Source organism: Macrotis lagotis, chromosome 2 (genome assembly GCF_037893015.1).
Source record: "Macrotis lagotis isolate mMagLag1 chromosome 2, bilby.v1.9.chrom.fasta, whole genome shotgun sequence".
Taxonomy (NCBI): Eukaryota; Metazoa; Chordata; class Mammalia; order Peramelemorphia; family Peramelidae; genus Macrotis; species Macrotis lagotis.
This window is the reverse complement of record NC_133659.1, coordinates 81484858-81500547: the sequence shown is the minus strand read 5'-3', so window position 1 is coordinate 81500547 and position 15690 is coordinate 81484858. Positions and strand designations below refer to the sequence as shown.

General features: G+C 35.8%; 1 protein-coding gene across 4 annotated transcripts in view; it reads right to left on the bottom strand.

Annotated features, from left to right (window-relative positions):
* The window catches only part of HMCN1 (hemicentin 1), an 814916-nt gene that overhangs the window by 48943 nt on the left and 750283 nt on the right, over nt 1-15690 (bottom strand). For 3 of the 4 annotated variants that reach the window (XM_074222240.1, XM_074222238.1, XM_074222239.1), the window contains exons 85-93: nt 15002-15192; nt 12848-12929; nt 11522-11791; nt 7084-7254; nt 6789-6959; nt 4225-4395; nt 3662-3832; nt 1071-1241; nt 637-807 (exon numbers count right to left, since the gene is read on the bottom strand). In XM_074222240.1, the coding sequence (XP_074078341.1) occupies nt 637-807; nt 1071-1241; nt 3662-3832; nt 4225-4395; nt 6789-6959; nt 7084-7254; nt 11522-11791; nt 12848-12929; nt 15002-15192 (1569 nt within the window). Of the gene's footprint in view, nt 1-636; nt 808-1070; nt 1242-3661; nt 3833-4224; nt 4396-6788; nt 6960-7083; nt 7255-11161; nt 11217-11521; nt 11792-12847; nt 12930-15001; nt 15193-15690 lie in introns of those variants that run through there. The other variant, XM_074222241.1, reaches the window with a different exon arrangement.

The window sequence follows — 15690 nt, the reverse complement described above, 5'->3', positions numbered from 1 at the left end:
GAAAATTCATGTGCTTGCTAGTTCTTATTAAATACCCATCTCAATAATGAATAAAATGATCTAATTATTCAGTGTGGTTCAAGTCTGTCAATTAATTATCTATTATTTATTGCAAAAATGATCCTGAGATATTGCAGTAGAAACTTATAACAAATTTTTCACCAGACTGGGGAAATGAAATCAATATGCTTAACAAGGTGTACACTTTTAGGGAATGTTGTCACAAAATGGGATGGTCTAGACTTGGTTGGTTTGTTCTCCTTATAGTTCCCTTATGGTCTGGGAGATATAAGCGGATGTCATGAGGGAAAGCTCTAATTTATAGATTCCCTTTTTAGGTTACAAAGCATTTTTTTTCCCACAAAAGTCATGTAAGGTAAATACTATAAGCATAATTATACCTGTCTTACAGATAAGGGTAAACTTTGAAAATGATTTGCCTAGAGTTGTTTGGCTAATATCAACTAATAGAGTTGGTATTTGAACTTCTGACTCTAAATATGGTGCTCTTTCCACTACACAGAGTGTAACTGAGTTAAAAGGAAGAATCTTCCCATATCTTCCCATACAACTTAACCTGTCTTTCTGTTATATAAGGCTTAACTAAAAATAACACTGATTTGTGAAGCTTATTACCTGGACATGTTTGTATATTGCATCTCGAAACCTGAGTAGCATCTCCTGGACAAGGGCGGCCACTTTTGGATGGAGCTGGATTATTACATATACGTTTCCGAGTTTTTTCCCCTCCTCCACAGGAAGTAGAACACCTGCTCCAAGTCTGCCAGTTTCCCCAGTTTCCATCCACTGTAAACAAATGTTCAAAGTAATATGATTACCACTATTTACATTTATGTGATACTTTTAAGTAAGAGAGCTTTAAATATTCTTTTGTGATAGTGTGTCAGAATAATACAAATAGTTATTTGCTCCTAGTAATCTAACCTAGTTGGTTTTCATTGTGCAATTTTAAGGAAAAAAATATTCTGTGATTTCAGATACTACCAGATTTAGTGACCATCATTGCACAACCTCAGAAAAGATAGGTTGAATAAGAAGAAAATGCTCACCAGGGCACATGTCAATATTGCATCTCTGAATCTGAGAATCTGCCCCAGCACATGCTCTTCCACCATTGGCTGGATGAGGATTGTCACAGGTGCGGTATCTCCTCATCTGTCCTCCATTGCAAGTCCTGCTACAAGTTCCCCAGCCATTCCATGGGCTCCAGCTACCATGAGCTGAAAACACAATGTTATTGGACATGAAGAAGAAAGTTCTGTCACTAAGAGCTAGTCAACACTGAAGTATATATCAAAGCAGTCTTGGGAGCACTCATTAAGTTTAACTATGATCCTGGCTGGAGATAGGTGCTAGTTTAGGTAATTTCTTGAGAGGTCTTCCAATGATTCTATAGTAACAATTAGGGTACAAGACAACCTAGCTCTCATTTGTGGGCACTCATTTATTTTTGGTCTCTGCACTTGGACTCTGTGACTAGAATGAAGCAAATGGATTCTCAATACATGCAATAACAACTAATAGTCATTAAGTTATCATACATTGAATTATGTATCCTATGCTTTGTAAAACAAATTAAATAATATAATATCTGCCAAAATCAACCAAATGTTATCTTCCTTGTTATTGCTTCATTTAAAAATATTTTTGTACATATTCTGCAAGCAAGGCATTGTAATAAATACTATACTATTAATCAGACTATTAACCAGAAGCCATTTAGGAGACAACTCTCCCCATCCCCTCCTCAACCCAAACTTCTACTGTGCCCTCTGAAATTCCATTTTATAAGCAAATTCTCTTTCATCCTGGGCCTCTTTTATACTATTTCTGTCTATTAGCCCTTATGGAGATCTGGCTCCCCCCACCACACAGTAATTTAGTCATTTTAATATGATGTTGTCCTATGCTCTTGAATTCCTTGCCCATTTAACATATCATCTGTTTTCTAATGCCAGATTTCATCTATAGTTGAATCCCATCCTACTCTTCCGCTCCTATTTATGAGCTATTGAATAAAGTTGGAGGAAATCCCATAATCATTCTGCTTGGGATGGTTTCAGGTAAAGCTGGGAAGATCTCTCTCTCTCTCTCTCTCTCTCTTTCTCTCTCTCTCTCTCTCTATCTACCTATGAACTGATGCAAAGCGAAATGAATAGAATTAGAACATTTTAAAGAATAACAACAATATTTGTTAAGACAAACAACTATGAAAGATTTAGAAACTCTAATCAATATATAACCAAACCACAATTTCAGAGGATTCATGATGAAATATGCTCCAAAAAAGGCCTCCACAAAAAGAGGGGCTTAGAATGCCGACTGAAGATTAGGGTTTGGTTGTTGTTGTTTTATTTTGGACATAGTCAATGTAGGAATTTGTTTTGCTTGACTATGAATACCTTTGTAATACATTTTATTTTCCTTGCTTTCTCATTTGAGGTAGGAAGTAGTGGACAAGAAGGGTAGGGAGGGAATTTGGACCTAAAACAATAAAACAAAATTGCACTTAAAAAAGGAAAGATAAGCAGTGAGGAAGTGTGGGTACACAGGCTATTCTAACAGCCATGACACAAATCATCTCCAAGTAAACCGCCACCTGGACAGTCGCAGGAGCTGGCTTGCCACCCTAGAGATAAGGTGAGCTGGAGTCCTTGGGAGCCAGAGTCCTTGGGAGCTGGACATTCCGCCCCACTGTCCAAGGGTACTAGACACAGCTGTACCTTATCATCTCCTCCCTAATGTACCCTCCTACCCTGTAATGCAAGAAGCTGTACCTACACATCGCTTGCACCCCCTAACCATTACCTCATTATTCTTTGTTCTACCCCAGAAGACCTAACAGTATATATGTAATAGCGAAGCAATAATAAAATTGAGCTGGAGGCAAAAGGCAGTAGTGGCTTGACTCCTTATTCTCAGCTCCCCTCCTGGAGGGAGGTCGCCGCTGTAGGCCCTAAGGAAGCAAGCCACAACAAGGAAGCATGATCCAATTGAAAGAATGCCCAAATTGGAGTCAGATGGATCTGGGTTTGAAGTCTGGATCTGACATTTTGCACTTGTATGATTCTGGGCCAATTCACTTAATGTCATGGGCTTCAGTTTCCTCATCTGTAAAAGTAAGGAGTTGGACTATATGACCTCTGAAATCCTTCAACTTTTATATCTATGATCTCATGAATTAGATAGGTAGAGCTGGAAGTGGAGAAGACAGGATGCTCTAAGTAGAGGAAATACTGTAGGTCATGTTAGGGAAACATCTAGAAGTTCAGTTTTACTGGAATGAAGGAATGTAAGGGAGTTGTAAGAGATAAAACTGGAATAGGTACAGGAAATGAGGCCTTTAGAAGACAATAGGGGTTTGTTGTAGATTTTTTTTTTTCACCAGACTGGGAGAAGATGTGCATCATGATATGATTTGTACTTAAGTAAGAGTAATCTGGAAGTGGTACATATAGGAAAAACTAGAAGGGAGACAGTGAGGAGACAATTTCACTAGACATTTTTCAATGTATTGAAGAAAAAAATATTCTGGTCCAAATGAAAAGTAATTTGTGTATCATGTAACTGAACAGGATGGACTTAAGTATTTAGAGGAAGAAAATAAGTTTGATGGAGAGCCACTCCTTTACATACTTACTTGGACAAGGGTCACTATTACAAAAGTCAATCTGAACATCATTCCCTTCACATTTGTGTCCTCCATGCGCAGGAGCTGGCTCAGAACAATCCCTTGTTCTCTGCCTGGAGCCTCCTCCACAGGATACACTACAGGCACTCCAACTGGTCCAGGAAGCCCATTTGCCATCCACTGGAAAAGCATACAAGACCTTTTACTATCTGTAAAGATGAGCAATGCTATTAAGTCTCTGTGATACTCTCGGTAAGTATTATAGGGGATCCCACTTTGGCCAGTACATAGCTAACAAGATGACATTTAATGATTAGTATTCTGGAATTGGAGTTAAGAAGACCGAGTTTAACTTCTACCTCTGTCAATATGTCACAGCTCTGAAACTTCTCTGAGCCTCAATTTAGTCATGGGGACCATGGTGATAATAATAACAGAAGTACTGACCATATAGCCTTTATTGCGAAGACCACAAAAGGGTTCTTCAAACTTTGATGTGCAATACAAAGGTCAATTATAATGTGTCGTCTTTTTATTTTTTAAAGGTATGCACAAGTTTTTTGGTACCATACCTGGGCAGGGCCTTTTATTACAAACTTGCATTTGTGATTCAGCTCCATCACAGTAGGCTCCATCAAATGATGGAGGAGGATTATTGCATAACCTCATTCTTGTCTGAGTGCCTTTCCCGCAACTTTCGCTACATGACCCCCAAGGCAGCCAATTACTCCATGCTCCTTGAACTGAGAAAACACCAAGGACAAAGCACTCAATCACAAAGTCACATTTTCTATGTTTAAAAAAAATCCAACAGAAATTCTAGTCATTCAAATCAGTATATGCCCATAACAAAGACCTAAAATCACTAATTTTCTTTGGGACTTAAAAAAAAAAGTAATGCCTTCTTTATCATCTTAGTTTTTATGAGAACTTGTTGATAGAGAAATTCTGAAATTCCGTGACTGACTTGATGCCAAAAAAAAATGATTCAAATAAGAAACATCCAGTCAGACATTATTTAGTAACCTTTAAACAAAAGCACAAAATTTTCAACTTAATTTAGTCAAGCTGGTAGATGCAGGCCCAGTCTGAATGCTTACAGTGTCTCCAGACAATTTGTTCTCTACATCAGCACATTACTGTCAGTGTGATGGAGAACAGTAGGGAGAAAGTGCCCGAAACGAGTCAGAGGGCAGCCTTGCTAAATGAGGTGGAGGTCAAAGTAGATTTTTCAGGAAGGAAAACTTAGCTTGAAAACTAAGAAGGTTCTATGACTTACAGAGCTATTTTCATTCCATAACAAGGTTTGCATTTGCATTCACAATGAAATGACTATTTCCTTAGCAGTAACTCTTTTAAAATATTTTTCCCCATTACATAACATTCATGAATTAAAATGTCGTGAATTAGACTCTAAGCCATTTCCTAAATAACAGCAAATAACTGACCAAAAGTTTCCAAGGAGATATATTAATGTTTTTCTTTTGGTATCTTTAATATATGACATCATTGAACTCCATGACTAGAACAACATCATATATCCTGTCAGGTGGATGGATGCTCAGAGTTGGAAATCAGAGTTACTGTTTACTTTGTATAAATAACTGGGAAGTGAAGGTCGTTTATTGGTAGCAGGCCAGCTTTGAATGTCCAGAGGGCTTCTGGGATCCTTCCACATAGAAAGGTGGCACTAAAACATTTCTATGTGAAAAGTGTGCTAGCACTGCAAATGGAAAGGATAGACAATCACCTAATTGTGGCTTGATATGTCGCCCTTCTTGATTCTGAGAAAATTTCTATCCTTGTAGCCAGTCGTTTGTGTTGGAGGAGCACCCTCTCCCTGAGATGGTGCTGGAGCCACAATGATAAAAACTTGTCCAGTATTCATTTTTCATCACCTTAAGTTTTTTTTAATTTAAAATTTTTATGAAATTGTTTTTTTATTAAAGATATTATTTGAGTTTTACAATAATTTTTAATTTTTGTGAGGCAATGGGGTTAAGTGGCTTGCCCAAGGCCACACAGTTAGGTAATTATTAAGTGTCTGAGGCTGGATTTGAACTTAGGTACTCCTGTCTTCAGGGCTGGTGCTCTATCCACTGCACCACCTAGCCACCCCCATCACCTTAAGTTTTGACCATTACAGTATCACTGTATAGGCAGGGAACAGTTTCCCACATGACAATATCATTTGGATTTTTGGAGGGCTTCTGACTGAAAATTTTAGAGAAACACTTCCAATAAATTTAGTAAATTTTGTCTTACACTGTTGCTATTTTATTTTGCAGATGACCAATGTTCTCCATCATTTAGGAATTATTTTTCTCAGTTAGATGTGTTAATACTTCCAACAACTCCCCAGAGGCTGGGGTCCATCTTTACTCTTTGCACTTAAAACTTTCTATCTGTTTAATACAGGTAGATGGGGGGGTGAATGGCCAGGGAAACAAAGATTACTTTAAACCTCTCTTTTGAGGTCTGTCACATTCTACCTGAATTCACGTTTTATCTCTCCTGCTTTCCTATAAGCTCCTTGAGGACAGCAGGATGTCATTTTTATCTCCTTCAATTTTTAGCACCCATTACTTTGTGCATAGTGGGAAATTAATACATACTTGCTCAATGAATTGATTAAAGAGATGATATTTATCTCTTCTGTTGGGGTGCTTTTATCTCTTGCTTATAGCAAAACCCAAACATTTACACCACCTTTCTTCCCTTGGAATAGAATTGAGATTATAAAATGAATGAACCCAAGAGAGGGAATGAGAAAATGTATTTATGAAAAGGAAGGAAAAAAGAACAATATATTCACATCCTAGAGAAACATCAAGATAAAATGAATAAAGATCCACCCTTATAGTTAGGTAGATGTAGATTTATGTCTGGTTTTGAAATGTAGCACAGTATCTGTCAGAGTAGGCAATTAATAAATGCTTATAGACTTAATATTGCTTTGTGACCATGGACAAATCACTGAACCTCTCAATGTCTCAGGCATCTTTCTAAGACTCTTAAGTTATAGAGTTGCTGATCACCACCAGTGAAGGGGGTTTCCATATTGGAAGTATCTCTAATTACTGAAATCATCCCATGTTGAACAGATACATTTTAATGTTACTGTGCATATTCTTACCTGGACAGGGTTTGGTGTTACACATGACCATGTCCACAGCATTTCCTTCACATGGCTTTCCATGATGCTGTGCTGGAGGATTATTACAAGTTCTGGTCCTGGTTCGGTTTCCTTGGCCACAAGTCCTTGTACACTCTTCCCAAGGGCTCCATTCTGACCAATTGCCATCCACTAAACAAGGATGAAAATTTTCACCATCAAATCTGTTTCAATTTATTTTCAAAGGAAGCCCATAAATGTGACTAAGGTAAAGGAAAAGGAAAAAATACAACTAGCAGTGGTTATCAAAATTTACCTGGGCAAGGTTTGTTTTGACAGTTGCGCATTTCTGAATCTGGACCTTGGCAAGGTTTCCCACCGTTGGCTGGAAAGGGGTTATTGCATTGACGAATCCTTTTCTGTATACCTTGACCACATGTGACACTACAGGGTCTCCATTCAAACCATTCTGAAAACCCACCATGCACTGAAAAAAAAATCCACCTAAAGTCATTATGAATCAAGTGACTCAATTAAAAACATTTGTTAAACAAGAAATTATGAAAAACACTGAGAGACACAAATACACAGATCAAATATTATGGAAGTTCATAGCAGGAAAATAATTTTGCTTGAGGAAATCAGAAGAAAGCTTTATAATAATTGACATAGCCAACTGATGATTGATAGGTTTCAGTAATGGAAATGAGTTGGAGGGTAGAGACACTGCTGTTTCTGTACTCATCCTATCATCTTTCTCTATGATCCCTCTTCATTTTTAATTAATTTGACTCATTAGATACTTTCCAATAAACACCCAGTCTTACAAAGTCTCTACCAGTTAACTGGTGTTTCCCCTTTTTCCAAAGGCTAATCCTTTAACCTTTGTTCGAAATCTCATTCCTCATTGCGCCTCATCTGGGAAACTTGATTTCCTTTCTCTCTTTTCATTGGGTGCCTCAACTCTAAGCTTTCTCAGTGTTTATCCTTCTCTTTATTGTCTCTCTCAAAGCTCCCTCAAGATGCCATCATATTTTTTTGCTTATTTTTCACTACAAAATACCTCGAATTAGTGACTCACTAATTTTCCCCATTTCTAGCCTCATTCCACACCACAAATTTGCTCCCTGACTTCCATAGATGAGCTAATTTGTTCAACTGAAGCTGTACTCTTAACAGTTTGAGTTGATTTTGTAAAAGTGAAAGGTCCAGAGGAAGTCAACTATGAAAAGAGGGGAACACATATTACGTGAAAAAATACTGAAAGAACTGAGGATATTTAGCTTGGAGAAGAGAAATTTCATGGGAATATGTTACTACTTCCAAGTATTTGAATAACAATCATACTGAAGAAAACTTATTTTGTATTATTCCAATGAGCAGTACTAAGGTTTGTGAGTAGAAATTACAGGGGGGGTAGATTTTAGTAATAATTATAAAGAGCTTTTAAAAATGTATTGACATTGTTAATTTTAGTTATCTCAAGTGGATCCTTGTGAGGTATAGTGAATTCTTTCTCATTCTGGGTTTTAAATCATCTTCTGAACAATTTTTACATAAGGCTATCATAGAGGGAATTATATTTTTGGCAGGGGTTGGATAGATGGTCTCTAAAGTCCCTTCCAACTCCAAGATTCTATGATTCTCCAAGACAGTCCCTATTCTAAGAAACTTACTACAATATAGAAATAGTTATAATAACAGTAATATTTATAACAATAATTCAACTATAAAAACTTTTACAAAAAAGTCATGCCTAGTCCCTTTAGATGGCACTAATATATATATATATATATATATATATATATATATATATATATATATATATATATATATATATGCATGTTGTTTCCCCACTCTGATGTATGAGATACTTGAAGGTAAAGACTGTTTTTGCTTTTCTTTATTTACCCAGTGCTTAGCATCATGCCTGGACTGGTTTGAACTGTGCAGTGATACAATGTAAAATAAAATAGGTTAGTAACTTGTCCTAGGACCATTTCTATCTGTACCTCATCAAATGAGATAAAAAATATTTTTACTATAATAGATACAATAAGAAAAAGAGAACTAGCAGAAGAAATTGGAATCATGTGAGTAAAGAATGAGATATCAACTCTGACATCCTGTTTGTTACTGGGGTTGTCCAGAAGATATTTTTAGTTAGTCTACAGAAGATAATCTTACTTCCCAATATTCATTTAATTAGAAAAAAAGAATCATTTTGTCCACCTGAACAATATCCTACAGAATACAAAATATACAAGAATTTAGTAAAATTGTCATTTGTCCTCAGAATATTTCTATCTCCACCCATCAAAAAAGACAAAAATGAGGTTGCATCAATAACAATGTAAACAATATAACTGACATTTACACAACAATTTAAGGTCTTAAAATGCATTGTAACATTTGATCCTCACAACAACCCTGTAAGCCCTCAGAGAGGGGGTGGAATTGGCTGTGGTCACACAGCTAGTTAAGTAACAGGAGGCACTGATCTCAGGCTTCACCTGAGGATGCTACTTGGGACCTAGTAAGTACTTAAAAATGCTTGTTGACTCAAGACTGCTCTAGCTCTCAGGTTAAAAGGCTCTCAGCATTAAAATAAGGAAGATACATATTCATGTAATTATAAATACAAAATAATGGAACACAATATTTATGTAACAGGCATGTCCAGTGGTAGAGAGTATGTGTGTTTATGGGAAAGATCATTACAGTGGGATTTAAAGTCCTTGGTTCAAATCCTTCCCATTCTAGGGAGATGGACATGGGCAAGTCTTTTTCTGAATTTCTGAAATTCATCTTCCTCATCTAGAAAACGGGAAGTTTAGATTTGGTAATTAGCAAGTCATGAATGATCTTCAAGAAAGCAGTTTAAATGGAATTCATTATATATGATTGAAAGCGATGAAGTAAAAAACTGCATATTTTTCTAGACTTCTCTCAGTGAAAAGGAGGAGAGTTATGTGAAAGGAAAGGAATTTGGGGGATATTAATATTATGTTGGTTTGTTTTTAGAATAAGGATTATTTAAATATGTTTTCAGATCAAGGGGGAAGAACTAATTAACTAATGGGGTGGGGAGAGAGAGAGAGAGAGAGAGAGAGAGAGAGAGACTGAAAAGACAAATAGAAGAGGTTGAGAAACTGAAAATACAAATACAAGAGGCTGATTAGATGATGATTGCAAGTTTTCAGAATGGTGTAGATGGCTTAGCCTTAGAAAGGAGCCAAAATCACTTCTCAGAGACAGAAAAATGACAGCTGATTGAAGATGAAACTTTCAGTCAGCAAGGAAAAACAAATGTTTTGATATTCTGAGTAAATAGGAGATATAGTTACTTTATATTTAAAGGGAATATAATTAAAACCCCCCAAATTTAAGAATTTTTATGGGACCAGTTGTCATAATTTAAAGTGTAGGAATTTGATCAAAGTAGATAGATTTTAATTAGTGAGGTTACAGGGAGGTGAACCAATGTGTGGAATTTTGATTTCATCTCCCTGCGAAGGATGCAAACGTGCCTTTGACCTATATTAGAGAGGATGAGTATATCTTTGGATCAATGTAATTTTTGATCCATTAGAAGCTCATTAGGATGAAAGATTAAGTATCAAGATTGAAGGCTATTTGACTGGTCAAATTTTGTCCTGGAACTATAAAAGGCCTTCTTTAGAGCACAATTGTCTCTTGGTTGAATAGTAATGAGGATCCTGAAAGAAGTAGAACAAAGATAAGAGAAGGAAGGCCAGGAGGAAAAAGAAGAGTCAGTCAATTGTTATTTATTGTGTTTACTATGTATGTACCAGGCTCTCTGCTAGTGTCTTTTTCTCTGAAATTATCTTCTGTCTGTTCTGTATATATCTTCTTTACACTTATTTCCTTATATACTGTCTTCCCCATTAGAATGAAAGCTTCTTGAAGGCAGAAATTGTTTTTGTTTTTTCTGAATCCTCTCTTTGATATCATTATTGGGAAGGTTAAATTTTTTTTTTTTTGGTGAAAAGTTGTGAACCTGACTCCCTGCGTACAGATGAGACTAATCTGAACAGAACACATTTAACTCGAGTGAAATAGCTGATTTGATTTCAGAAGATCAGGTTCATTGAGTTGATACTATATGGCCAAAATTATTTTGGAGTTTCTAAATGTTGATTTAGCTTCGTATAGACATAAATTAGGCACTGAGCTCTGGGCTTATAAAATTTTACCTATAATACTGAACCTATAATATTGCCATAAAGAGGTAGAAAAAGTAAAGAACTTGATAGATAAGTGACTATAATATTAACTAGTCTATGGCATTAACTTTGGGGAAATCACTAGTGGATGACATGATTATTTCAAAGGCAGAAGATCTGGGTTTGAATCTTGCCTTTGATACTTACTAGCTGTGTGACCTTGAGCAAGTCATTTAATTGTTCTGAGCCTCAGTTTCTGCATCTGTAAAACAGAGATAATAATACCTGTAGTACCTACCTCACAGGGTTGTTATGAAAGTTAAGTGAGATAATGTGTGAAAAGCACTGTGAAATCGTTAAAGCACTTTACTGGTATTATATTCTATGGTTAGATTTTCCTCATGTTGTAAAAGGGAGGGAATATCTAAGATTATTGTTCAACTTCAGCATTCTATGATTTTATGATTCTACTGAAATCTAAAAACTTTAAGGAAAAACAAGTCAGAATTCCTGGGTTTAAATTTCCTTAGCCTTTATGACCTAATATTCAGATTTTTGCTTACTTACCCTGTACAGTGACTGGTACTCTGACAAGGACTGAGCCCATCAAGTTTCTGGCTACACATTCATAATCAGAGGTATCTTCTTTCTGAGCTACAGCAATTCGCAAAGAGTTGTTGGAGAGTAGAGTAATTCGGTCATCCCAGAGGAGGGGACGTCCTTGGCGAGACCATTCAATGGTTGGTGGAGGCTCTCCAATGGCTTGGCAGTTCAGCACAATTGTGCTGCCTGCGTTGGTAATAGTCTCCATTGGCTCAACAGTGATAACTGGGGGACCTGATGAGAAATGCACAGATTATTATCTTTAGCACATCTTATTTTGAAAACAAAGTCAATATTTCACCTCAGCATAGAATAAAGACGATGTGGCAACATTTTCAAAGAAAACTGTGATGTTAAATATTATACACACACACACACACACACACACACACACACACTTATATGCTAACTTGTGCTATCATATGCCCACTGATAGCAGTAAATTTTTATAGCTTTTCTCTGTCTGATGATAATAACTTGTGATTTTTTCCTTTAATTATTCCTTAAAGAAATGAAAACTTCAGCCAAATGATATAAAAAAGTGGAATATACTCTGAGTTACACATACTTATATTTGTCTGGTGTATATTCCCTTTTCTTGCTTTGATAATTTCTTAGAAAATAGAGTTAAGTGATTATATAATACATGATTATCCTTTATCAATAATATATAATGGATGCAAAGCAGTAACAATACTTTCTTTGACTCAGACTATTAACTTTTAAATGAAAAGTATTTTCCATTACTCAGTGCAGTTTAGTTTAGCAACTGTAATTCTATGAAATTAAACTACTATTTATTGAATCCTTACTTTATACTCAGCTATATCTCAGATTTATGGGACACATAGATGAATAAATCATTGCATATTTTCTCATGTATCATAGAATTTAGAGCTGAAAAAACCATCTAGTTCAACATTCTTATGAGAGAAATGAGATCTAAACTGGTGAAGTGACTTATCTAAGGTTATATATATATATATACATATATATATATATACACATATATATATATGTACACATATATATGTATGAAGTAGCAGAGTTAGCATTTGAACCTATGCTTTCTAAACCCAGATCCAGTTTTCTGCCTATTATACTATTATACTACACATAATGCTAAACCCAAGTAATAGGTTTTAAAGGATCATTTAGAAATGATCCAGACTTTTTTCACTTTCCTAATTTAAACACATTCTACTGATCAACATAAAGAAATGGCTGAAGAAGCAGGAAAATTCTAAGTAATGTTTCTTGATATGAATGATGTTGAATTCTGCGGCTTACTCTGAAGTGTTAAAGTCATGCTGCGCTCCACCACCCCAGCTTCATTTGTAGCTATACATTTATAGTCACCCGCATCTTCATTCTATGGAGAGAAAAGGTTTTGCAAAAATAAGAATTCTTCATCATAACTTTTTCATGACATATTAGTATTTATGAGAGCAAACATTTCAGAAAAGTCCATTTAGTCTTGGAAAGTACAAAACTTTCCCACCCCTATTTTTTTATTTTTTTGTTTGTTTTTTTTACATGGCAATGGGGTTAAGTGACTTGCCCAAGGCACACAGCTAGTAAATATTAAATGTCTGAGATCACATTTCAGTTCAGGTCCTCCTGACCCCAGGACTGGTGCATTATATACTGTGCCACCTAGCTGCCTGAAGACCCATTTAAAAAATATAGCTGGCTCTTTTTCATGGGGAGTGTTGTTATTAAACAGAAAAGATAGCAATATTTTTTTGTGTTCATTTATAAGAGAATATGTTACCAGTTAAAGTGGCCACTTTCAATACTACCTAAAATATTTCATCAAATAAAGGGAATATTTTTCTTAATCACTTAACAGTTAAAGTAAATGGTAGGCAAAAAGTCCAGAAAAAGTGGATTCACTTAGGAGGATAAGGAAAGAAGATTTGATCCTAGTTAATAGATATTGAAAGTTTTTGAGAAAATGAGTCACATGAACAGAGGGAAAGCTGAAGAAGATTAATATATAAGTGAAGTGCAAGAGGGGTGGAAGGGTCAAGAAAAAGAGAAGGGGAAAACAGGATGAATAGGAGACTATTGAAATTTTCTTAGAGTGGGGTGAGAAGAGCATAAAAGAAGGGCCTTGGTAGGCCCTTGGTAGGGTAGCAATGGAAATAGAAAGGAAGAGATGGGTACAAAAGATAATATGAAAAAAAATTGACAAGATTTAGTGACTGATGGAATATGAGGCACAAAACAGGAAGGAGTCCCAAATAATTTTGAGTTTTCAAGCCTTGGAGAAAGGTGGTACCCTTAAGAGAATTAGGGAAGTTCATGTGAGAAAGATAAGATTTAAATTTAGACATAGTGATGATGGTAGTGGTTGTATATTTACTTAAAAAGCTCAAAAAAGTTATTGCAAATACAGTGTAGTACCTAGGAGAGACAGTAATAGAACTCTGACAGAATATTGAGAAAAAGAACAACAAAGGACAAAGCTGAATCTTGGGTTAAATGTTCATTTTTACATAGAAATATTAGAGAAAACAAGCTAAAGGAAAACAAAGAAAAGAATAATTTTAAGAAAGAATGTAATGATGAGAAATAGCATGATAAGACCTGAGGGAAAAGCATTGAATTTGGTGATCAGAAACTCATATTTTTTTCAAATATATATTTGAGATAATTGGTCCTTGAAACTTCTTAGAGGCTTTATGAAATGTAAGTCAACAAATGACTGACATATTTACTAGGAGAAATAGGCCATAGAGCTGGTACTCGGAGTGAAGGAATTTAAAGTGGTAATTTTTGAGATTCATTTTTTGAAAGACTGAATTTATGTTAAAAGTTTCTGGCTAGCCTATATGATCAAATGATCAAAACTATCCTATGTTACAACCTGTTACTGAGCTCATCCTTCCAAGATCACATCAACCTTGAAATTCATACCTAGTCAGCATCCTTGGTCCCTGGACTCTTTGCTCTGATGCTCTAGGGTAGAGTCAAGAGTTTCATCCAGATCATCCATTTAAGAAGAGTACACAGGCCAACCATCTCTTTGTTTCCACCCAACTATACTCCTCTGGATTTCATCAAGCTCCAGGACCCTCCCTTTCCCTTCTTAAACTTCTTAAGGGTTATATTTCCTTATTAGACTATGAGCTTCCCTATTAGACTATGCCTTTCCTTGAAGAGCCAGTGATTAGCAAGTGTCTGACAGAAGTTTTTTAATTAATGCAATGACTGAGTCACAGAGCTGCAAACTGATCCTATGATTTTTTAATTTGTTTGAAGGTGAACTTAACATCCTATATATACTTAATGTTTTTTTTTATAACACATCGTTGGTCCATGTGTCATGATTTAAAATAAGCTTAGAAAAAAGTTTCCAATTCAGTACCAGCTTTATGGTCAGCTAGGATCTCCCCATGGCTGTTTTAGTGCCCACAAAAAAGTATCAGGATAACTTACTACAGTGCCATAGATGGCCAGGGAACCATTGCCGAGCTGTCGGATTCGATTGCTTATCTGTACTCCAACTCCACTTCTATTCCACTGTATTGTTGGTGGGGGATCACCTTTAACCTCACAATTCAGAATCACATTACCTCCAAGGGGCTCAATCCAATTAGAATGATAGTCCCCTTTGAAAACTGGAGGTTCTGAGAGGAGACATGAACATAAGACAAATATTTGAAAGCTAAATGCAAAGAAAAATAATTCTAGGCAATGTCTACCCAATTACAAGCAGGGATTTGATAACTGTCTTGTTCATTGAACAATTGTAGATAACCTGCCCAGGCTCCTGAATCTTCCAGATTGTGAATAGCTAATATCAAATTAACTACATAATTGATAAACATCTATTTTGATATTTAACTTTGTAAAAAAAAAAGGCTATGTAACATAGAGGTGATAAACAAACCGTCTACATAGTGTCTTGGTATTTGAGGCCCAAATCTTTAATTTCATTTTGTCTCTGAAGTAGCCAAAGCTATGAAATAAAAGTGATTGGATAAACAAATTGACAATATTATTATAGGCTTTAGATGGTACAGTAATGCTCTAGTTAACTGGATCCTTTAAGCTGACTGGCACCTCTTTGAACACAGAATTTTCTTAAGAGTTATTTACAGAAGTTGTCTATCTAAAGCCATTAG